Here is a 24,727-nt window from a genome sequence, read left to right as displayed (position 1 = left end):
AAGAATCAAATTATCAGTATCAAAAGTGAAAAAAGTGAGTTCACAAACAATGTAGAATAGAAACAATTAGCAAATTTTCACCCCACTGTGGGCAATAAAATTAGCAATCCAAATGAAATGAACATTTACAAAAATATAAATTGCCTAGATTAATAAAACAGGAAATAGGATACTTAACCATCTTAAACCATTTTGTAGAAAAAAATTGAACAAATCATAAATGAATTTATAGAGGGGAAAAAAAAGAATCTACAACCAGATGGATTTACAGATGAATTTAAATAAAGTATTAGCAAGGAGATTACATTTTTATCCTATTTTATCCCAAAGATCATATTCTGTGACTAGGCTAGATTTATACTGGGAATATAGGGCTAGTTGAATATGTGGGAAATAATAAGTGTAGTTATCATATTAATAACAAAATGAGCAAAGATCATGACTATTTCAATAGATGCAGAAAAACTTTTTAAAAAATATATACCTAATCCTACTAAAAAAACACTAGAAAGCATAAATAAAAATTAGTATAAATGGAGATTTCCTTAAAATAATAAGTTCTATCTATCTAAAAGCAAGAACATTATCTATAACAGGAATAAGCTAGAAGCTTTTCTGTTAAGATCAAAGGTGAGGTAGAAATGTATGTTATTACCATTACTATTCAGCATTGTACTTGATGTTAGCTAAACACACACACACACAAATTGAAGGAATAAGCATAAGCAAAAGAAACAATTATCAAATTTTGCAGACAATATGCTGGTTTACTTAGAGAATCCTTAAAAGGCAATAAAAAATTGATCAAAATTACTACTTAAACAGGTTGAAAGATGTAAAATAAATACACATGAATCAGTAGGATTTCTATATATATAGCCAACAAAATCCAGTAGGAACTGAAAAATTCTATTTAAAATAACTACAAACATTATGAGATATTTGGGGGTTTTTCCAACAAGAGACATCTAGCACCAATATGAATTCAGTTATAAAATGTTCTTCACACAAGTAAAGATCTAAATAATTAAAGAACTAATCATATTGATTATCAATGATTAAACAATCGTAGAACAAGCAATGTAATAAAAATGACACTACAGAAATTAATTTACTTATTCCAAACTACCAAAAAATTACTTTATAGAATTGAATTTTTTTTAAATACCAAAATTTATTGTTATTGACAAAAGGTCAATAATAATATCATCAAGGAAATTAATGGAAAAATGGGAAGGGGGTCTAACAGCACCAAAGTTTTAACTATGTTACAAAACTATAATCATCAAAATAATTTGATATTGGGTAAGAAATAGGTTGATGAGAAGAAAAGTTTAAGTACCTAATATGTAGAAGCAAATGAGTACAATAGGCTAGTTTCCAGTTACCAAAGATCCAGCTATTTCAACAAATAACTCATTATTTAACAAAAACTTGAGAACACTAGAAATTAGTTTGTCAGAAACTAAGTATAGACCAATATCTCACCCCTGCCTACCAATGTAAGTTCAAAATAGGTACTTGATTTACTTAATTTAAGGGTAACTTTATAAGCAAATTAGAGAAGCATGGAAAGAATTAACTGTCAGATATGTTGATAGGGGAAGAGTTCATATCAAACTAGCTAAAGAGGTTTTACAATGGATAATTATGATGGTCTAAAAGTAAAATAAAATGCTTGTGTACAAACAAAACTAATACAGCTAAAATTAGAAGAGAAGCAGGAAACAGCCTTATTTTTATTTTAATTTTTATTTATTTACTTAAAACATAAATGGAAAATAGAAAAATATTTTTAAAAAAATTTTAAATTGCCATGTGTACAGCAGAAGAGAGGATTCAAAATATTAAAAAATAAACTTTTATTTCAATTAAATATAAATAAATGCTGTACAGTGTTCAGGACTGTCCATCTTTGCTTCCTTGTAGTTTTTCTTTTGTCTGTCCATATTTTATTCTTTTTTCCCCTTCTGCCAATCCCCTTAAGAAGGTTATAATCAAGAGCAGTTTATATATATATATATATATATATATATAAAGAGAGAGAGAGAGATTACACATATATACACATATGTAGAAATAAATATAATCATCTATATACATATAAATTCATATACGTCTGTGTAAGGTCTTACTATGCTTGTTCTCTTTCTCTGAAGACAGATATCATCCTTCATAAGTCCAAGGCTTTCCATATTTTTCTAAATCCTCATTTCCTATACCACAGTAATATTTTGACCTTATACTATTTAGTTATTTAAGTGTTGATTTTTTAAAATAATGGCTTTTTATTTTCAAAATATATGCAAAGATTGCTTTCAGCATTTACCCTTGCAAAACCTTGTATTCTGTGCTCCCCTCCCCTAGACAGTAATTCAATATATGTTAAACATGTGCAATTCTTCTATTCATATTTCCACATTTATCATGCTGCACCAAAAAAATCAGATCAAAAAGAAAAAAAATTAAGAAAGACAACAGAATGCAAGCAAACAACAAAAAAATGAAAATACTATGTTTTGATTCACACTCAGTTCTCTCTCTCTGGGTGCAGATGACACTCTCCATCACAAGTCTATTGGAATTGGCCTGAATTATCTCATTGTTGAAAAGAGGTATATCCATCAGAGATGATCATCGCATAATCCTGTTGTTGCCATGTACAGTGTTCATTTGGTTCTACTCATTTCACTTAATATCAGTTCATATAAGTCTCTCCAGGTCTTTTAAAGAACAATAATATTACATTACATTCATATAACTATTCCGTCATTCTGCAACTGATGGGCATGTATTCAGTTTCCAGTTTCTTGCCACTACAAAAAAAGGCTGCCAGAAACATTTTGTACATATAGGTCCCTTTCCCTTCTTTATGATCTCATTGGGATATGTCTATCAAAGGATATGCAGAGTTTGATTTGGTCATAGCTCCAAATTGTTCTCCAGAATGGTTGGATCCGTTCACAACTCCACCAACAACGTATTAGTGGCCCAATTTTCCCACATTCCCTCCAATATTTATCATTATCTTTTCCTGTCATTTTGCCAATCTGAGAGATGTAAAATGGTACCTCAGCATTGTCTTAATTTGCATTTCTCTAAACAATAGTAACTTGGAGCATTTTTTAATATGACTAGAAATGGTTTTAATTTTTTCATCTGAAAATTGTCTGTTCATATCCTTTGACTATCAGTTGGTGAATGGCTTGTATTCTTATAAATTAAAGTCAGGAACCCTTGGATGTAAATTTTTTTTTTCTAGTTTTCTGCTTCTCTTCTAATCTTGGCTACATTGGTTTTGTTTGTACAAAAACTTTTTAATTTAATATAATCACACTTAACCATTTTGCATTTCATAATGTTCTCTCTCTTCTTTGTATAGGCCTTATAGCTATATAAAGAACTTAATCAAATGGAAAAGAGCCATTCCCTACTTAAGAAATGATCAAATGCTATGAGTAGATAAGTTGGCAATAATCACATTTTAAAATGCCCCAAATCTCGATTAGAAAAATGCACGTGATGGCCACTCTGTGGTACTATCTCATATCCATCAAATAGACTAAGGTAACAAAAAAGGAAAATGACAAAATGCTAAAGAAGTTATGAGACAATGGGTACACATTTGCATTGTTGATAAAGTTATGAACTAGCCTCTTTGGGAAATTTATGTAAAGGTATACTCAAAAACCTGGATATATACTTTGATCCAGCAACACGGTTACCAGATTTAAACCTTAGAGTTCAAAGGGAAAAATTCTTATGTACAAAAAATATTTATATGAACTCTTTGTGATGGCAAACTATTAGAAACTGAGGAGATTATCAATTTGTGGAATGTCTGAAAAAGTTATGGCATATGAATAATGCTATAGTGTTAGGGTTTAAGAAATGATGAGGGAATGTTTTGGGGAAAGGTGGACTTGTCTAAACTGATGCAAAGGGAAGTCAACAGAACCAGAACAGCTTATGCAGTAACAATATTGCAAAGACAAACAACTTTGAAAGACTTAGGAATTCTAATCAATACAGTAACTCGTGTTTCCAAGGACCCATGGGATGAAACATGTTAAACACCACTAGATAGAGAATTAATGGATAACCACAACAAAATATCAAGGAACAAGCTTGGTCCCAAAGAAGGTATATAAGAAAATAGCTCTTTGGGGCAGCTAGGTGGTGCAGTGGATAGAACACCAGCCCTGAAGTCACGGGGACCTGAGTTCAGATTTGTCCTTAGGTACTTAATATTTTCTAGCTCTATGACCCTGGGCAAGTCACTTAACCCCAATTGCCTCAGCAAAAATAAAAAGAAAGAAAGGGAAAAAAAGAAAGTACCTTCTTCTACTCCTTTGCAGAGTTGAGGGTTCCACAGCTGTGGAATATATTCATATATTAAATATTGCATATATTGTCAGTTTTGTTTTTTTTAACATATAGTTCGGTTTTGATTTTTTTTTCCTTTAAGCAATGTATAAATAAGTATCAGTGAAATTCTTTTAAAAAGGAATTTGAGCAGGCAGTTTTAACTAAATCCTATTTTGTTTTCAATCAACAAAAATCTGACTTCTCTCATTCTCCTTTTTTTTCTCCCCTCCCCACTTTTGTCTTACTCTTGTAAAACTTTTTACTTATTTTTTTAATAGTTTTTATTTACCAGATATATATCTGGGTAATTTTACAACATTTACAATTGCCAAGCCTTTTGTTCTAATTTTTCCCCTCCTTCCCCCTCCTCCCCATGACTGGTTGACCAATACATATTAAATACATTAAAGTATAAATTAAATAATACATATATATATATATATATACATATATATATATATATATATATACACATATATATATATATATATATGTCCAAACAGACATAAAAAACTGGACTTTTAAATAGTGTACAATTAGCCTGTGAAGGAAATCCAAAATTCAGGCAGACAAAAATAGAGGGATTGGAATTCTATGTAGTGGTTCATAGTCATCTCCCAGAGTTCTTTTGCTGGGTGTAGCTGGTTCAGTTCATTACTGCTCTGTTGGAACTGATTTGGTTCATCTCATTGTTGAAAATGGCCTCATTCATCAGAATTGATCATCATTTAGTATTGCTGTTGAAGTATATAATGATCTCCTGATCCTGCTCATTTCACTCTGGATCAGTTCATGTAAGGCTCTCCAGGCCTTTCTGAAATCATCCTGTTGGTCATTTCTTACAGAACAGTAATATTCCATAATATTCATATACCACAATTTATTCAGCCATTCTCCAATTGATGGGCATCCACGTAGTTTCCAGTTTCCACTACAAAGAGGGCTGCCACAAACATTCTTGCACATACAAGTCCCTTTCCCTTCTTTAAGATCTCTTTGGGATATAAGCCCAGTAGTAACACTTCTGGGCCAAAGGGTATGCACAGTTTGATAACTTCTTGAACACAGTTCCACCAACAATGTATCAGTGTCCCTGTTTTCCCATATCCCCTCCAACATTCTGCATTATCTTTCCCTGTCATTCTAGCCAATCTGACAGGTGTAGTGGTATCTCAGAGTTGTCTTAATTTGCATTTCTCTGATTAATAATGACTTGGAGCATCTTTTCATATGACTAGAAATTTACTCTTGTAAAACTTAAAGGACATTTGAGATATAAAAGAGAACAAAAACAAAATCCCTGTTAAAAAACATATGACAAGGGCAGCTAGGTGGCACTGTGGATAAGAGCACCAGTCCTGAAGTCAGGAGGACCTGAGTTCAAATTTGGCCTCAGACACTTAACACGTCCAAGCTATGTGATCTTGGGCAAGTCACTTAACCCCAATTGCCTCAGCAACCACCATATATATGAGACAAAGCAAATAAATTTCTGCATTGGCTCCCCCCAAAAAAATTATTTCCCTCCTTTGTCAGAACATGGACCGCATGTGTCACCTTTAGTTATTTAGAATTATAAGTGGTTGTGTTACACTGATCAGAATTCTTGAGTCATTAAAGTTGGTTATCTTTATAATATTGCTTTTATTGTATATATTTTTCTCCTAGTTCTCTGTATCAATTCATCAAATCATTCCTAGGTTTCTGTAAAACAATCCCTATCATAATTTTTAACATATTATCCTATCACATTTGTATGCCATAAGTTGTTCAATCCTGCTCAGTTGATGGTTAGCTCCTTATTCCAATTCTTTGCCACTGCACCAAAAAAAAAAAAAAAAAAAAAAAAGTTAGAAATGTTTTTATATATCCTTAATTGGTTTGTTTTATTTAGGACTAATCCTAATCTACCCTTTCCTCAAATTCCTCCTTCTCTTATTTTTCTTTCTTTTTTTTTTTTTTTCCTGAGGCTGGGGTGAAGTGACTTGCCCAGGGTCACACAACTAGGAAGTGTTAAGTGTCTGAGATCAGTTTTGAACTCGGGTCCTCCTCCTGAATTCAAGGCTGGTGCTCTATCCACTGCACCACCTAGCTTCCCCTTCTCTTATTTTTCTAATTTTAATTTTATTTATTTACTTAAAACATAAATGCAAAATAGAAAAAGATTTTTGAAAATTTTTTTCTTATTTTTTCATGTGTTGTTTTTCCCTCTTTTGACCAGTTCATATGACAGTAAAATTCAAGTGTTGCCTATTCCCCACCTCCTTATTTGTGTAGTCTTCTACTTTCTCATCTTAAAATGTGACATAATTTCCCCTAATCTTCTCTTCCCTCTCCTCAGCACAAGTCTATTCCTATTTCCTCCCTTTCCTTTCTTTTAAGATCATCAAGACATAAAGAATCATTCTCAGTTTTCTAATTAGACTTCTCCTTTGCCCCCTCATGATTATAGGTTCAAAATGAACAAATGTATTTTTTCCCCATATCCGAATGCAAGAAATTTATCCTTGTTTAAATCCTTATGGTGGTTTTTTACTTTTTTTCTTGACTTCTTTGCATTTCATAGTTTCTGTACTACTGTAATTTTTTTTTTTTTAAATCAGAAATGCTCACTATTCCTCTATTTAATTGAAGTTCTATTTTCCCTTGTAGGATTAAATTCTTTGAGTAAGTTATCCTTGGCTCTAACCCTGTATCCTTTATCTTCTGGAATATTATATTCAAATCCTTCTTCATACTAAATCATGTTATAACTGGCTTCTCAATATTTGAATTTTCTTTTTCTTGTTGCATATATATATATGTGTGTGTATATATATATGTGCATTTTTTTTCTTTGAGCTAGCAACTATAGAATTTGGTTATAATATTGATGGAACTTTTCATTTGGGGCTTTTAGGAGATGAACAGTAAATTCTTTTAAATACACTTTGCTCTCTGGTTTCAAGAGAGAGAGGCAGGCTCTTTTTAAGAATTTAAAGTATGTATAGATTTGGGGGGGGGAATCTAGGTGTAGGGATAGGTGGATTGGTTATGGCTTTCAGATCAGTGATTGTCTAATTTTCTCTGTCTGTTTCCAGGCCAGGTTATTTTTGTTTGGTTGGTTTGATTTGAAATACTTTACATTTTCTTCTCTTTTTTTCCCCCTCTATAGTTTGTTTTAATATTATTTTGTTCTCTAATAGAGTCATTAGCTTCTATTTGATCCATTCCAATTTTTAGAGAGTTTGGTTTTTTTTGTTGTTGTTGCTTTTTTTTTTTTTTTTTTTTTTGCTTGGGCACTATTGTGTACTTCTTATTTCAGGCGGTTTATTGATTTCCAGTTCTTGTTTTTATGACTCATTTTTTTCTAAGGTTCGTGTTTTGTTTTTTTTGTTTTTCAGTTCTCTTATTTCAGTGATAAAAACATGTTAACTCTTTTTTCAAACTCTTACATCATCTTCTGGAATTTTAACTGAATCTGTGTCTCACCTGTATTTTTCTTTGAGTCTTTGCTTATAGATGTTTCTTCAGCGTTTGCATCTTAAGTGTCTCTATTACTGTAATACCTTTTTATGATTAGATTCTCATTTATTTCTTCAGACTTATTGTTAGGGCTAGGTTCTCTGCACTTCTAATAAGTTTGTCTGGGCTAGTCCAGCTTTCTTGAAATATTGCATATTCTATTCAGTATCTCAGGACAACTCTGACTTTCCATACTCCTAAAATCACATACTTATTTCCTTGTAATAGAAATAAGCACAGAAATGCATCAGTGATGGATCTGTGAATTGGTCTAAGACATCCTGGAAAGCAGCTTGCAGCTATGCACCAAAAGTCAGTTTCGAGGGTCCATCTCCTTTGACACAGTAATACAGTCTAATAGAATTATGTTCCAAAGAAGATCAAAGAATGAGTGAAAGGACTCACATATTATTAACATTTTAGCAGTTCTTTTCTAGTAACAATGAACTAGAAGCTCAAAGGAGTGCCCATTATTTGGGTAATAATGGCTGAAGAAATCATATTTCAGGATTCCCGTTATTCTATAAGAAATGACAAAAAAGGATAATTTTAGAAAAACATAGGAAAACTATATAATGGATGCAGAGTGAAGGTAAAGAGAGATGAACTGAGTGGAAAATTTATACAATAGCAACATAATAAAGGCAAAAAACTTTGAAAGACTTAAGAATTCTCATCACTACAATGTTACAAACCATGATTCCAAGAGACTGAAGTTAAAACAGGCTAGGATATACTATAAGGCATTTAATATGTATGGGAATGCCCGCCATCCAGGGGAGGGGGTGGAAGGAAAGAGGGGAAAAACCCGGAACAGAAGGGAATACAAGGGATAATGTTAAAAATTTTTTTTTTTTTACCTATGCATATGTACTGCCAAAAAAATGTTATAATTATAAAAATTAATTAAAAAAAAGATTAAAAAAAAAAAGAAGTTAAAACAGGCTATCTCTTGACTGAAAAATTGTAAGCTTGGTATGCAGAATGAGACTTAAATTTTGGACAGTTTAAACTTCGGATTTTGTTTTGCTTGACTGAATATTGGTTATAGCAATTTTGCTTTTGCTTCCCCCCCTTTCATTTGTTGAACATTTGGGAGAAAAAGAAAAAAATGCCTTTTCTTCAATGAAGTATGAATGGAGGATTGTTATGGGTCAGAACTTGCAACAAGTACATGCTTATGCACTTAGTTCACACCTTTAGAGAGCATATATAAGCTAGGAGCCTCAACTAGGATGGACCTTGGGAGATTCACAAGTCAGAGACCCACAAGCCCTCTCTCTTGGAGGCGGAGTCAGATTCATTCCTATTTCTACCTTTGTGCTGGCTAGAGACTTCGGGAGATTCAGAGCCAAAGAAGGAAGAAGGAAGACAGAGAAGAACATACAAGAGTTTGAAGGAAACCATAAAGGATTTGGATTTTAAGTCTTGGCTGAATTTGAGGGCATTATTACTCTGAACTGAAACTAAGGCTACTTCCAGAAGCTCCCCAAGAAACCTACTCCCAGAGAACATTAAACTTTAGAGAAGAACATTACAGAGGATTTCTGCTTAGAGCATTGGGGAAGAGGTACTTTGGGTTGCTTGGAGAAAGAGAAGTGAGAATTTGGAACAGCTGCTGTGGAAAATGGGATAGTGAATTAATTAGGGAGTAATAGGATGTTTGCATTGCTTTGTTGACAGCCCAGTTGAGATTAGATAACATGAATTTGTAGTCATCTTTGATTCCTTATTCTTCTCCTCCATATTCACTTCCCGCTTTTAGTCATTTCTATCTTTTTTATATATCCCTTTTCCTACTCAAGCAGCTGCCACTTTGGTGAAAGTCCATACACTTGGACTATTTCTATAGTATGTTGATTGGTCTCCCTGCTTCCAATATCTTCTCAATCTTATCCATTTTCTATTTAGCTGTGAAAGCAGTTTACTTAGGTATAGATTTTACCATATCGTTCAATATTCTGGATGATTGCAAGATCAGAGATATGACAGTCACTATATGTAGCTGTTAGAGTGGAGGGATTAAGTCATAGAAATTGAATTAAAGCAGAGGGGTAAATAGGAATTGAGCTATTTGAAGAACTGGAAAGTTGGAATATTTGAATGGATAATTTTGGTTACATTAAATTAAAAAGGTTTTATACAAACAAAACCAATGCAGCCAAGATTGGAAGGGAAGCAGAAAGCTGGCCGGAAAATTGTACAACTAACAATGTTTTTGATATAGGTCTTGTTTCTCTCTTTGTTTTGTTTTGTTTTTTTCCTGAGGCTGGGGTTAAGTGACTTGCCCAGGGCCACACAGCTAGGAAGTGTTAAGTGTCTGAGACCAGATTTGAACTCCTGAATTCAGGGTTGGTGCTCTATCCACTGTGCCACCTAGCTGCCCCTATAGGTCTTATTTCTAAAATTTATAGAGAATTTTTTCAGATTTATAAAAATACAAGCCATTCTCCAACTTGATAAAAGGTCAAAAGATACCATTTTCCAAAAAAAATAAAGCCATTTTTAGTCATTTGAAAAAATGCTTCAAGTCACTATTAATCAGAGAAATACACATTATAACAACTCTGAGGTACTACTGCATACCTTTTAGAGTGACTAAGACGACAGGAAAAATATTATTGAATGTTGAAGGGGATGTGGAAAACTGGGGCACTAATAAGTTATGATATATAAATGGAATGAAATATTATTATTCTTTAAGAAATGATGAGCAGACTAATTTCAGAAAAGCCTGGAAAGACTTACATAAACTGATGCTAAGTGAAGGAGCAGAACCAAGAGAACACTGTACATAATAACAATACTATTTGTGATACTCTACTCTGATAGACATGGCTCTTTTCAACAGTGAGGTTATTCAAAGTAATTCCAATAGACTTATAATGGAACGTGCCATCCACTACCAGAAAGAAATATAGAAACTGAATGTAGATCAAAGCACAGTTTTTTCATCTTTTTGTTGTAAGCTTATTTTTTTTTCTTTTTGATCTGATTTCCCCCTCCCCCCCTACAACATGAATAGGTTTGTGGAGATATGTTTAGAATAATCGCACATGTTTAATCTATATTGGATTTCCTACTGTCTTGGATGGGGGAAGGGGGAGAGAGAAAAATAAGATTTTGCAAAGGTGAATGTTGAAAACTATCTTTGCAAGTATTTGGAAAAATACTATTAAATTAAAAAAGTAATATTTGAGAATTGAGATGAATTCAGTGACTTTCAGTATACTTATTGATGTTTTAAAAAGGAAGAAGAATGTCCTGGAAATTTGGATAGTATGTCCTCAGAGGAAAGATTTCTTAGTGAACATGATAGTGGGTAAATCTGGAAGTAGCACTGGGGAGCAAGGAAATACTTCAATTGCCTCAACATGACCAGTGAAACCAAGGGGTATGAGAAGAAGTGTAGCTAATACTGGGAAGTAGTATCAGCAGAAGGAAGCTAGTTCTCATTGAATACTAAAATATGTATGGAATAAGAAAGGGAGAGATTTAATATCAAAAGAAGTTTATTAAATTTAAAGTAGTCATTACAAAAGGACACAATGAAAGGGATGATTATCATCCAGAATGGAATTTTGAAGGTATAGGGTTGAAGTAGATGACTATGGGAATAGCCAGTTGAACTAATAATTGTCCTCCAAACACATTGTATGATTTTTGTACTCTGTGACTGCTGAATCTGTTCCCTTTCCTCTCCCTCATTAGTATAGCCCTCTTTATTTTTATCTGTTAAATTTACAGCCCACTTTTCTTTCCCCTTAAAGCTCAACCTAGTATCTCTTAAATGCACTTACATACTCTTGTAATTAATCTGGGTTTGTCTTTGTGTGTTATCCATCTGTAAGCTCCATTAAAGTAGAAACATTGTCTTAATTCTGTTTCCTACCGTGTATTTCACTCCCTCTAAACAGAAGGTGCTTGTGTTAGTTGAATGAACAAATCTTTGAGATTTCTTAGAACTCTCTGTGAACCACTGCTCTCTGTAATCTAAATTAAATAGAGATGACTCCAAACTGGCCTATTTCCTGTTTTTTTATACCAGATAATGCTATTTTCGATCTCCATGTCTTTGTACCTCCTCCTCCATGTTCCCTATGCCTACAATTTATTTCTTCCTCATCCCTACTTCTTAGAAGCTCTAGCTTCTTTTAAAACTTTATTCAAGGGCTACCTCATAGTGGAGAATCCATGCCGATCTTCCATTTTCAAATGCATTCCTCCCTCCAAATCATCATTTGTTTTGTATTGGACAGTGTTTAGCTAGTATAGGACTATGTGGGTGCATATCTCATCTTTGCAATATACTTTCTTTGTGACTCTAAGCAAATTACTTAACTTTCTAGTGCTCTAAGCAATTAAATCTATAATTAATACATTTCAAGGTATATATAGAATTGAATGAGGAAAAAATTTATACCTTTTTTTAAAACTAGTTTTTTACTTTCTTTGTAATCATTTGTATTTTATTTTATTCTTTTTAAAAGAATTGGAAATTGAGTGACTGCCCCACTTGAGAAATGGCTGTTCAAATTGGGGGTTATGATTATAATGGAATATTATCATGCTGTAAGAAATGACAAGCAGGATGATTTCAGGAAAACTTGGGAAGACAACATAAACTGATACAGAGTGAAATGATCTAACCCAGATCATTGTACATAGTTACAGCAATATTGTACAATGAAAACTGTGAAATGACTTAGCTACTCTCAGCAATACAATTATCCAAGGCAATCCCAAAGGTCAGTGTCTGTCTGTCTGTCTGTCTCTCCCCCTTCCCTTTCTCTCTTTTTCTTTCCATCTTCCTTCCTTGTTTTCTTTCTGTTTATCTTTCTTTCACAAGATGAGTAATATGGAAATATGATTGCACATGCATAATCTACATCAGATTGCTTGCTGTCTCATAGAGAAAAAATTTTGGAACTCAAATTCAAAGTTTTAAAAGTAGTCTCTGTATGTAATTGGGAAGGAGAATAAAAATATTTTTTTAAAGAATGATTTTTAAATAAGTGCCAAAATGGGATCCATGGAACCTGCTTTAAGATTTAAGTTGCCCCCCCCCCAAAAAAAAATGCTATTGGTATGCACTAGTAGAGTAAGTTCTTCATCAGGGGCTTCCTTTACTTAATAAAGTCATAGATCTGGGACTTATTCCAGCTTCTAAATGTACATTTCTGTGGACATGTTGTTTCTTCCTAATAAAGGTAAATTCCTAGAAGTTTGCTATTTAAGTTTTGTCTTTGTATAACCAGTGTCTATCATAGACCCTTAATAGCACATAGATACTTAAATGCTTGTTGAATGAATAATGATTACAGAGTTTGAGCTGAAAGAAATCTCAGAGGCCACTCATTCACATACATAACTTGAAGAAGAATCCTTCATGTTTTGAATCTCTCATGTTGAGAGAAGGTACACTCTCCTAAGGCAGCCCATTGCAATTTTGGACAATTCCAGTTACTAAGAAATTTTTCTGTATATCAAGTCTATATTTGCCTCTTGGCAAACTTTTTATTTTTTGCTCCCAAAGCAGAAAACCTCTAATAACTACTTTGTGGTAGTATTTTAGATACTCAACTGCCTGTTTCCCCTATATCTACTCAAGATATGGTCTGACTAGGGCAAAGTACAACAGTACTACATTACTTCCCTAGTCTTGGCAGTTATCCTTTTCACAGTATAGCTGAAAATAAAATTAATTTTCTCTATGCCATATACATTACAATGTTGAATAATATTAAACTTGCAGTCCCCTAAAAATCCAAAATGTTTTTCAAATGAACTGTATGCTTCCTCAAACCAAATACAAACCCTTGGGATATTCTATGGGAAACCTACTTCAGCATGGAATTATCAATAACTAGTCTTCTGGAGAGCCATTTATACCCAGAGAGAGGACTGTGGGAACTGAGTGTGAATCACAGGATTAACATCCTCACTCTTTCGGTTGTTGTTTGCTTGCATTTTATTTTCTTTCTCACTTTTTTCCTTTTTGATTTGATTTTTCTTGTGCAGCAAGATAATTGTATAAATATGTATACATATATTGGACTTAAACTATATTTTTTGCCATGTTTAACATATATTGGATTATTTGCTATCTAGGGGAGGGGATGAGGGGAAGGAAGGCTGGAAGTTGAAATGCAGGGTTTTGTAAGGATTAATGTTGAAAAATTATCCATGTATATCTTTTGAAAATTAAAAAGCTTTAATTTAAAAAAAAAATAACTAGTCTTCTGAACTGACCAGTTAGCACTGTGACTCTGTTTAACTATACTGTTATCCAGCCTCCATCTTTATCTTTTCTGCAAGAACAGCATATTTTTTTAGCTTTTTTTTTTTTTTAGATCTATGTTTTCTTTCACCTGACTAATATAGAAATATGTTCTGCATTCCTGCACACGTATAACCTATATCAGATTGCTTTCCTTCTCAATGAGGGGGGAAGACTGGAAAGGTGAAAGAGAATTTGGAATTTAAAAAAAAAAAGAATGTTAGAAACTTTTCATGTGTAATTTTAAAAATTTAAATATTGAAAAAAAGAATAAATAGCCTGAGAAATTTTGACAAGATCTAGATAAACTATATTCTATAGCATTCCTCTGATCTACTTGTCAGTACTAAAATAAAGATTTCTATGATCTCTTCAGCATGAACTTTTAAGTATAAAATCATCTTCCACTGAAACAAATGGTTAAACGATTTGCTAAAGATCACAAGACCAGTAAGTGTTAGGATTTAAGATCCAGGTCTTCCTGTTAAAAAGAAATGACCTGGCTTTTTTAGTTACCTTTTTTTTTTTTTTTTTTTTTTTTTTAAACAATGTCCTCATTTCCCAGTATTCTTTCTCTACATAGATCCTTCTCTTATAATAAAGATGTATAGTCAAATAAGACAAATTCACAAATTAGGCATGTCTGACAATCTAAGTTTCATTTCATCTGTCACTCTACCAAAATGAGGATATATATACATTTCATCACTGCATTGATAAGAGGTTCCAATGGTTTTTTAGTCTTGATTAGATTATGTCATTCCATTGTATGTTTTCTAGGTACTGGCTGCTCTGTTTTTTCTCTATCAGTTTATGAGTCTTCCCAAGTTTCCTTGACTTTTTTATATTTGTTTTTCTTTTTTGATGCAGTAATATGCCATTACATTCATATATTACAGCTTGCCTAGCCATCCCTCAATTCATGGTCACTAACTTAACCTAACCTTATCCTTTGTTTTCTTTTTCCACATAGGATGGACAGAATGACAGAAGATGCCCTTCGCCTGAATCTGCTGAAGCGAAGCCTGGACCAGGCAGATGAACGTGATGATGTCCTGGCAAAAAGACTCAAGATGGAAGGACATGAGGCCATGGAGCGATTAAAAATGTTAGCACTGCTCAAAAGGAAGGACCTGGCAGGCATTGAGATGCCCCATGAATTACCTACCAAACAGGATGGTGGTGGTGGTGGCAAGGGCTATGAGGAGAAACTTAATGGGAATCTGAGGCCGCATGGGGATAATAGGACTGCTGGACGGCCAGGCAAGGAGAACATCAATGATGAGCCTGTGGACATGAGTGCTAGGAGAAGGTAGGGTTCAACCTAACTTTTTCCAGTAGAGTTTATTCTGTGAAAAACCTTATGAAAAGTAAAATGTATTTCAAAGAAAAAATTTTTATCCTTCCAATCAAAGCAGGAATTTTTCTGTTACTTGCTTGGTCAACTGTGGAATGGAGGGGGGAAATGTATATTACCTGTACCTGCACATGAAACTCCCTCATTTTAAAGCAATATCCTCATGGTATAGCTAATAGGATTGAGATCTTTATACGTCTTGGCCTCTTTCAGTTCTACTTTTGTTTAGTGACCAGAACAAAGGAAATTAATTCTTTGAGTTACTCCTGAAATATCTGTAACCCAGTGCTAATTTGTAAGGCTTTCTTTTCAGATTTCCAAATTAGATCTATAACTTATTTTAGCCAGAGAATTTAGCTAAAATGAAATCTTCACTTTAGATTGCATCAATTTTAAATTGTGCATGTGCTATTCTGCCAACACAGCAAGCGGGAGAACAGAACTTAGCTTTTTTTAGGTCTTCTAGGAAATTATCTTTGTTAAGTAATTTCCTCCCTTCCTTTAGCTTCTTCTTATCTGGTCAGTCAAAAGAGAGTATAAGAAACAATGGAGTGTACATTAGGGGCTTTGGGCTACAATTAGAGAGCAAAGGGAATGTATAGGGAAGAATCTGGTTGAGGAGGAGGAGGAGTAAGTTTCTCAGTCATAGTGATGTCTTCCAGGAAGACTAATTTGGTGAATCTCAGTCTTTATAAGAACTGAGTTCTCGTTTTAGCTGGAGAGGTAGATACTATTAGCTTCCAATTTTCCTTTGCTGTAAGAGGCTGGTAATTCTTAACTAGGTAGTACTAGGCTCTTTTATAACAGTTGAATCAAACTGGTTGTGATTATGTTCTCTGCAATTTCGTGTTCTTTGGAGAGGAACAGAAGTAGAAGAAAGGTACATATGGCTTCTGAATTTAGATGGCTTCTGAATCCTCAACTCTGAAACTCAGAAATCTAAAAGCAGGAGAATAGGTATTTGCATTTCCTAATTGTCTTTGCCTCTTTATCATGAAGTTGGAAAGTTATATGGTGACTTCTGTTCACAAAAGACTTCTTGGACCTAGAGAATACCTAATGTCTCTTATTCTCCTTAGAATTAAGAGGAAATAGCAGCTATTTCTGCTTAGTTTCTCTCGCTGTAGGATTAAAATTAGTAACTACTTAGCTTCAACATCTGCCAGTCTGAGTCACAGATGACAGTAGAAAGTAAGGGCCTTGATGACCTATCCCCATTGAGTAAGTCTTTGGACTTAATACAAAAATTGTCAAAGATTTTTTATGCTTGGGGAGGGAACAAATAGCTGTTCCATCTAGCTAGAAGATTAATAGAAGAGGCTAGAACCCTAACAAAAGTCTGGGGGGAATGGGAACTTGACAGGGAGATGATATATTGATTTAGAGCTAGTTCCATGTTATGGGTTTCATCTTTAACTATTAGATCTCTCATTGCCACCATTCTCTTGTGTATTATGGAATTCATTGTTCCTAGACATGGAATTGTATTTGAAGTTGTTTTTAAATATGACTTTGTAATACATACTAACTGAACCCAAAGTTTCTAGCTAATTCTTTGCCTTGAACAGAAACCCAGATGGCAAGTGTATAGTACTGGATTTGGGGTCAGGAAATACCTGCCATTTAGCCAGTGTGACACTTAGTTTGGTATTGTCTCAATATTAATCATGCAGAATAACTTTTATGGTATATGATTCAACCAAAGTCAGATGGGAGATGGACTTATATAAAGAGCTGCTGGCTCAAGAGGTAAAAAGGGGGGGGGGATGCCAGCCAGACCTCAAAATGATCTGTCCACATTAATTTAGAGGGAAAAAATAAGCAAAAATAAGTCAGATGAAAACAAAAATAAATTCCTGTTTAAATCTTTTACTGACCTTGACACCTATCCAGTTGTAATCATTCCTGTGTCCTAATCTTCAATTTGCTACTTTTGCTTGGTGATTTTTAAAATATCTTTGGACTTTCTTCTTTCCCTGTGGTCTTATCTCTTTAGTAGAATTTGGTTAATACAGATAAGTGAATATATAGATAGGTTAAAGTCTTGTTCCAGATGTCAGAAGAGCAGTCTCTCTGCCAGTGAGAAGAAAAACCCTGAAAATAGTGCTATTCTCAGGAGTAGAATGTTTTGGAGTAAGGTGACACAATGGATATATCGTCTAGGCCTGGAATCAGAAAGATGTGAGTTCAAAAATAGCTTTAGAGTCATAATAGGTGTGTGACCTCAGGAAAGTCACTTAACCACAGTCTGCCTCAGTTTTCTTAACTGTAAAATGGGGATTATGATAGTACCTGTCTTCAGGATAGTTGTGAGAATCAAATGAGATATTTGTAAAGGACACACAGTAGCTGTTTCCTAAATACTTCCCTCTTTACTATTTCTTGAATTGGAAACGTCAGGGAAGATGAAACATAGAAGAACTTTTTTGGGTTGTTTTTATAGGGAAAACGATGCTAGAATATGTTTGTGTGAATTCTGGATACTTAAGGTTTTTAAAGTTCTTTGTTACTCCCAAGGCTGTTTTCTAGCATCTTGGAGAAACAGAAGGATTCTTTCAGATATAGTGCTACTAAGTATATAGTGAATGAAGAAATCTTAAAATGGAGTCATCTAACTCCCAGATAGATGTATCCTAACATTGAATAGTGGAATTGAAAGTTATGTCTGGATAGTTTCTTTCCAAAAGTGAAGGAAAGTCTTTACATAGAACCTTTGGCAAGCAATGAGATTTCTACAAGTTTATGATTAAAACTTCTATCCTTCTCAGGAGGATACAAGCTTTTATTAAAAGTCTGATCAGTTATACATTGTCCTCAGTAATGCTTTAGGTTCTGTCTGGCAGTCATAGCACCCCCTTTGAACTTCCTGAGCTTCAAGGACTTTCTCTTCCCTTGTTTGGCAAAACAAAGATCTTTGGCTATTTCTGAATTTGTCATGAGAGCTTGTTACAGAGCTTTTTCTTACATCATAGTCCAGCCAGCATTAATTTCTTCTGACTGCCTTCTTTACTTCCTTAGCCTCTTAGAGATTTGCTCTAGATAGCCTCTAGATTACTGTTAATCTCTAACATTCATAATTCTAAAGGAAACTTGAAAATATTCTTAGGTGTTAATTATAGTTGTCTGGTATCTGTTTTAGGATTCCTTCACATCTTACTGCTGAAGAACTAGAACCTGTTGCCATTGCCACTCCCTAATCAGCTATTATTTCCTGTAATAGTTTCTTTAAGCCCAATTTATCATAGGATTAAGGTTTGGGAAAACTATTTGAAAGAATCTTACTTAAAACTCATATGATTAAAAAAAAAACAAAACTAACTTCCTTTTCCCACTTCTAAAGCCAAGTCAGGAGTGTTAAAATGGAAGAGGCTATTGGTATGGGGGAAGGATATTTCAGCTAAGGCTCTGTTATCACCTCCGTTGCAGGTAAATGGCCTCATTTTACCTCTTAGTGGTTTCAGTTTCCTATTACTTGGTTGTCAATTGCTTTCCTCTAAGTGTGGTACAACAAAATAGACAACCCCTCACACCAAAATTCCCTTGGGTTTCTCTGTTCAGTGCTGATGGGAGATTTTCAGCTTCTCTGTGAGCCTTCATTGTTGGGGGTGCCTTAATCTTCAACCCCCAACCTTTTCTTGTCTTGTTTTGTATAGTGAGCCAGACCGGGGACGGCTGACTCCCTCCCCTGACATCATCGTCCTTTCTGACAATGAGGCCTCCAGTCCTCGTTCCAGTTCCCGCATGGAAGAGAGACTGAAAGCAGCCAACTTGGAGATGTTTAAGGTAAAAAAAAAAAAAAAAAAACACCTCTTCCCACATTCTTTTCCCCCCCAATTTTTATCAGGTTATCTTTAGATACCTGATAAAATTTTAGTAATAATTTTGCTTCTTATTGGACTAGGAATTGTGTCCAAAATGCTTCTGACTACTGTAGGCACTAGAGGAGAAAAGATAGTGTCACTTTTGACTCTTTGATTTACTTTTCCTAATTTAAATATGCTTTCTCCTCTGAATTGATATTCTGATTCATGTATTGGAGTTACATTGGGTAAATGTTTCAAAATAAAGGGAGTCTAGCCCACACTGTCAGAACTGATGATGGCCACTTTTCCTCAGGGAAAAGGTATTGAAGAGCGGCAACAGCTTATTAAGCAGCTGAGGGATGAGCTACGTCTAGAGGAAGCCAGATTGGTCCTGTTGAAGAAACTAAGGCAGAGTCAACTACAGAAAGAGAACGTGGTTCAGAAGGTAATGTACCCTCTGGGAAAAGGGCTTGGGGCATTCTAAGAAAGCAAAGGGGGAGAAATAGTAGAACAGTATAGTATTATTGAAAGGACAATACCTTTAGCCTAGGATATGGGTTCAGAGCTTCTGCCACTTACCACTTGTGTAACCCTGGACACTCTTACAGCCTTTCTGGTCATTAGCTATAAAAATTGAGAGAATTAAACTAGATGACCTCTAAGGTGATGACATCTAAGTTCATGATGTTAACATGGGCTATTTACTCTGGTAGAGCCTCAAAACATATCTTTTGTTCCATAATCTCTAGACTGTAGTTCAGTTGACAAATGCACATCAGGCTAGTTAAAGCCTGGAATTTAGAATATCTGAGTTCAAATCCAGCCTCAGAACTCAGCCTAGCTTTGTGACCCTGGGCTTGTCACTTAACCTTTATTTGCTTTAATTCTTTCAGTTGTTAAACAGGGATCATAGTAGCACCTACCCTCCCCCCCCAGGTTGTTGTGAGGATCAAACGAGATATTCATAAAGGATTTAGCACAGAGCCTAGCATATAATAGCTGCTTGCTTAATAAATTCGTGTTTCCTCCCTCTCTCCCTTCCTTCCTCCTTCCCTTCTTTTCTTCCTTCTTTCCTCTTACTTTCAATCTGAGCCCTCAACTGGGTGAACCTTGATCTATTCCCCCTAGTCAGTAATGGTTGCCATTTTAGTGCCAAAAAAAGATCCAGGTAACCTCTAGTTCTTGGCTATCTCTGCATATGTGTTTTCTTTTCTTTTCCTTTCTTAGACCCCAGTTGTACAAAATGCAGCATCAATTGTCCAGCCATCTCCTGCCCATGTAGGACAGCAGGGACTGTCCAAGCTCCCCTCCAGGCCTGGTGCTCAGGGGGTGGAGCCCCAAAACCTGAGAACATTGCAGGTATATGTATATAGCAGCTTAATTGGATCAAGGGACCAGGTCTTATCAGAGGTAACAGGTATATAAAAGGATTAGGGGAGGAATCTAGTCAGATTGGGACATTACTGCAGTTCTATTGGTACCATTAGATTTATATAGGAATAGGGCCAATAAGTGAATCTCACAGTACTTCTTCTTTATTAGGTGATAGGAATTTCAGGTTAGGTATTGCCTAAATGGGGTAGGACAATCTTATGTTGGTCGGGTCAAGCAAATTCTCATGATGCAAGGCAAGATTTTAAAAAATGGTATGTCACACTGTTTTCCCAGGGGTGAGGGGTGGAGGGAAAAATATCTAGTTGGGAAAATCTAACTATATCTCTCCCAAGTCTTCCTTCAGCCATTCCAGGTAGCATTTTATAGGAGGCTTTCTGTTTCGAACCCCTAAAGTTCTGACTCATTTCTTTCATTTTTATCTCCTTTAGGGTCATAGTGTCATCCGCTCAGCCACCAACACAACCCTTCCACACATGCTGATGTCACAGCGAGTTATTGCACCAAACCCTGCCCAACTGCAGGGTCAGCGAGGGCCACCCAAACCTGGCCTCGTACGTACCACCACACCCAACATGAACCCTGCCATCAACTACCAGCCGGTAAGGACACTACACAGGACAGGTGGAGATCCTATTGCTCGGGGTAGCTTTAGATTTTTTTATCAACTAGGTAATTTGAGAACTTAGAGAACATTGTATAGAAGCTGGTTAAGGAGAAAAGAGAAGAGAGCCTGAGAAATTAGTAGTACATCCATTAAAGCTTTGAAGTAAATCTTCCTGAGAAGTTTAGGAAAGCAGTATTTAAATATGTGACCTGAGGAAGCTAGACATTCTGCTTCCTTGAAATATTTTTCTGCAAAATCCTTTAAGTAGATATCATGTCATTTTTAGCCCATAGGGGCACTATTATTCTCTTATTTTCCTTGGGCCCAGTGTGTAGTTAATGATCATCATAAGTTATGGTAAGAAAATGTCTTTTGCTAGGAAAGAGTAATAGTAAGAACTGGAATGAATTCCTTTCTTCTCTATTACTGACCTATCTTCTTATTCCATTCTAGCAGTCAAGTTCTTCTGTTCCTTGCCAGCGCACAACATCCTCTGCCATCTATATGAACCTTGCCTCTCACATCCAGCCAGGGACTGTTAACAGAGTGTCTTCACCACTCCCCAGCCCTAGCGCCATGACTGATGCAGCCAATTCACAGGCAGCAGCTAAGCTGGCTCTTCGTAAGCAGCTGGAAAAAACACTGCTGGAGATCCCACCCCCTAAGCCTCCTGCTCCTCTGCTCCACTTTCTACCCAGTGCAGCCAACAGCGAGTTCATCTACATGGTGGGCTTGGAGGAGGTGGTACAGAGTGTCATTGACAGCCAAGGTAAAATCATCAGACTTGCCTTATTCCCTCTGTAGGAGTTTTCCAAGTCTGCCACTTTTATGTTGGGATGTGTGTCAGGGGTTAGGATACTAACCAGCAATGTGGTTTTAGTTGATTTTAAGAATCTATTCTCAGGGCAAGTAGGTGGTGCAGTGGATAAAGTGGTGGCCCTGAAGTCAGGAGGACCCAAGTTTAAATACGACTTCAAAATATTTAATATTTCCTAATTGTGTAACCCTGTGCAAGTCACTTAACCCTAGTTGCCTTGGGAGGGGACATGACAAAACTATTTTCCCTCCTGTAGAGAAAGGACCTACAAATGTGCCAAGCTTTACAGCTTTATTGATTCTCCAAATAACCCAATATGGTAGATGCTATTAGTATCCCCATTTTATGGTTGAGGAAACGGAGACATACAGGAGTTAAGTGACTTTCCCACAGCCACATAGCTAGTATCTAGAACTAGATTTAAGCTCAAGTTTTCTGACCAGGCCCAGCACTTTACTTACCATATCTCAAAATAAACACTACTATACAGGGATGTGTAGAGGAAGAAAACAAACTTATATTAAGCATCAACTATGTGCCAGGCACTGTGCTAATCACTGCAAATACTGTTTTGTTTTATTCTTTTGAATGAGATAAATTATCATCTTCAAAAATAAATATATATAAATCTAAAGTATTTTTATCTTATTTATATATGTATGTTCTATATCCATATAGAACATATATACATATTTTATATGTGTACATATATTTTGCTGTGTCTTTAAGTTAACAAGCTTTATGAAAACAGGAACTTAGATCTCCATGGTTCTTTTTTATTACATTGCACCTAATTGCCTATATATTCAGTGCTTAGAAAATTCTTTTTGAAATTAATTTTCTGGGGCCATGTGTTTGGTGCTTTGTCAAAACAATTACAGACATCAGATGACTGGGTGAGAGGATTTAGAAGTATTCTGCATAAGGTTTGGATGTGAGAAAGATTATGGGAAATAAGTTTGATGAGGACCAAAAGAGTGAGATGGTAAGGAGAATGGGTGACCCTACTTAAAGTTTCCTTGGTGCTATCTAGGCAAAGGTTGTGCCTCACTTCTTCGGGTGGAGCCATTTGTATGTGCTCAGTGTCGCACAGACTTTACCCCACACTGGAAGCAAGAGAAAAATGGCAAGATTTTGTGTGAGCAGTGTATGACCTCCAACCAGAAGAAGGCCCTAAAAGCTGAGCATACTAACCGGTTGAAGAATGCCTTTGTCAAAGCCCTACAGCAGGAACAAGTAAGTGACTTTCTCTAGTTTAGAAACCTAGAAACTTCTCTCATCATCTGTCACTAATTATGTTAAATACAGTTTTGGGGAGGGAATGAGGGGGGAGGGGGAAAGGATAGGGGAGGAGGGACATTGTGTTACTCCAGTAGTTTAGAGTCATTCTTGTTTTCCTCACAGCTTTCAGAGAACCATATTTCAAGATCTAAAGTTTGGGGGTTTGAGTTTTTTTTTGTGTGTGTGGGGGGGTGCCTTTTTTTCTTCCCCAGCCCCATTTGATCTAAATGTTTCTGACTGTGAGTTGTAATAATGAGAATTAAGGTTTCTAGCTTGGAAACTATGAAGCTTTCTGTTCTTGGACCTTAGCTCTCCTTGTTACCTAAATGAGCCCCTTCTGTATCTCATTTTCTTCTTTGGGAGAAATTTCCTTTTTTTCTTCAGGATGAAGAAGACTGGGACGTATGCTTTGTACCATAGATGTTTTTCTTCAAGAAAAGGGGTCATTTATAGTCAACATTGGGAGAGGGATATGTTAGGGGAAAATCTGGTCATGAGCCAAATGGTCTTTAGAGAGGTAAGATATTGTAGAATTGTGGAAAACAGTTCAGGCTTGAATCATAAAGTTTGGGATCATGCTTTTTCTATATTTATTATTCAGAATTCAAAGACCAAGGAAAATAAACAAATATCAGAGACCAAGGCTCTCCCTTTTTCCCCTTTCTTCAGACACTCTCTTACTTTGCCTAGTTGGGGCCCATGTCACAGGCATACCTGAAAATGAGGCTATAGCTCAGACAGAAGTAAAAAATACCTTCCTACTGACTCACCAGCTCTTAATTACACCTGCCAAACCTATCCCTATTGCCCAGTTTCTAGTAGCTATCTTCTCAAAAGCAACACCGGATGAGAAAAGGACCTGTCTTGTGGTCATGCAGAGCAGCAAGCTGACCATTCTCTTTTCCAGTTGAGTTCTTCTGAGAAGAGGGAATTGAATGCATCTAGTGTGCAAAATCCTTTTTCCTTAGCCAATCAGCATTTAGATTGGTCTTTACTGTGGCTCTTTTGAGAGAAGGGTAGCAAAATCTTTTGAGTTCCCTAATTAGGAGAATTGAGAATGTTCTTTTAAGTTGATGTGTTGGCTCCTGATAGGAAATTGAGCAGCGACTACAGCAGCAGGCAGCCCTCTCCCCTACTACGGCTCCAGCTGTGTCCAGTGTCAGTAAGCAAGAGACCATCATGAGACATCATACGCTCCGGCAGGTGAGAATCTGCTTTTTTCTCATGATTTTCTACTGTTTTCCCATATTATCTCTCCTCCCCCTTTTTATTTGCTGCCTACATATCAGGTGCTATAACCACACTCATATTACAGAAT

General features: G+C 35.5%; 1 protein-coding gene across 4 annotated transcripts in view; it reads left to right on the top strand.

The window, feature by feature from the left end:
* GATAD2B (GATA zinc finger domain containing 2B) overlaps window positions 1-24,727 on the top strand; it is a 102,258-nt gene that overhangs the window by 76,356 nt on the left and 1,175 nt on the right. For all 4 annotated transcript variants that reach the window (XM_074262146.1, XM_074262144.1, XM_074262141.1 and 1 more), the window contains 8 exons: window positions 15,126-15,464; window positions 19,163-19,292; window positions 19,626-19,757; window positions 20,540-20,671; window positions 21,136-21,306; window positions 21,765-22,080; window positions 23,162-23,364; window positions 24,502-24,612. In XM_074262146.1, the coding sequence (XP_074118247.1) occupies window positions 15,126-15,464; window positions 19,163-19,292; window positions 19,626-19,757; window positions 20,540-20,671; window positions 21,136-21,306; window positions 21,765-22,080; window positions 23,162-23,364; window positions 24,502-24,612 (1,534 nt within the window). The remainder of the gene's footprint in view (window positions 1-15,125; window positions 15,465-19,162; window positions 19,293-19,625; window positions 19,758-20,539; window positions 20,672-21,135; window positions 21,307-21,764; window positions 22,081-23,161; window positions 23,365-24,501; window positions 24,613-24,727) is intronic.

Source organism: Sminthopsis crassicaudata, chromosome 4, assembly GCF_048593235.1.
Source record: "Sminthopsis crassicaudata isolate SCR6 chromosome 4, ASM4859323v1, whole genome shotgun sequence".
Lineage (NCBI taxonomy): Eukaryota > Metazoa > Chordata > Mammalia > Dasyuromorphia > Dasyuridae > Sminthopsis > Sminthopsis crassicaudata.
The sequence above is the reverse complement of the archived record's forward strand: the minus strand, read 5'-3'. Positions and strand labels throughout refer to the sequence as shown.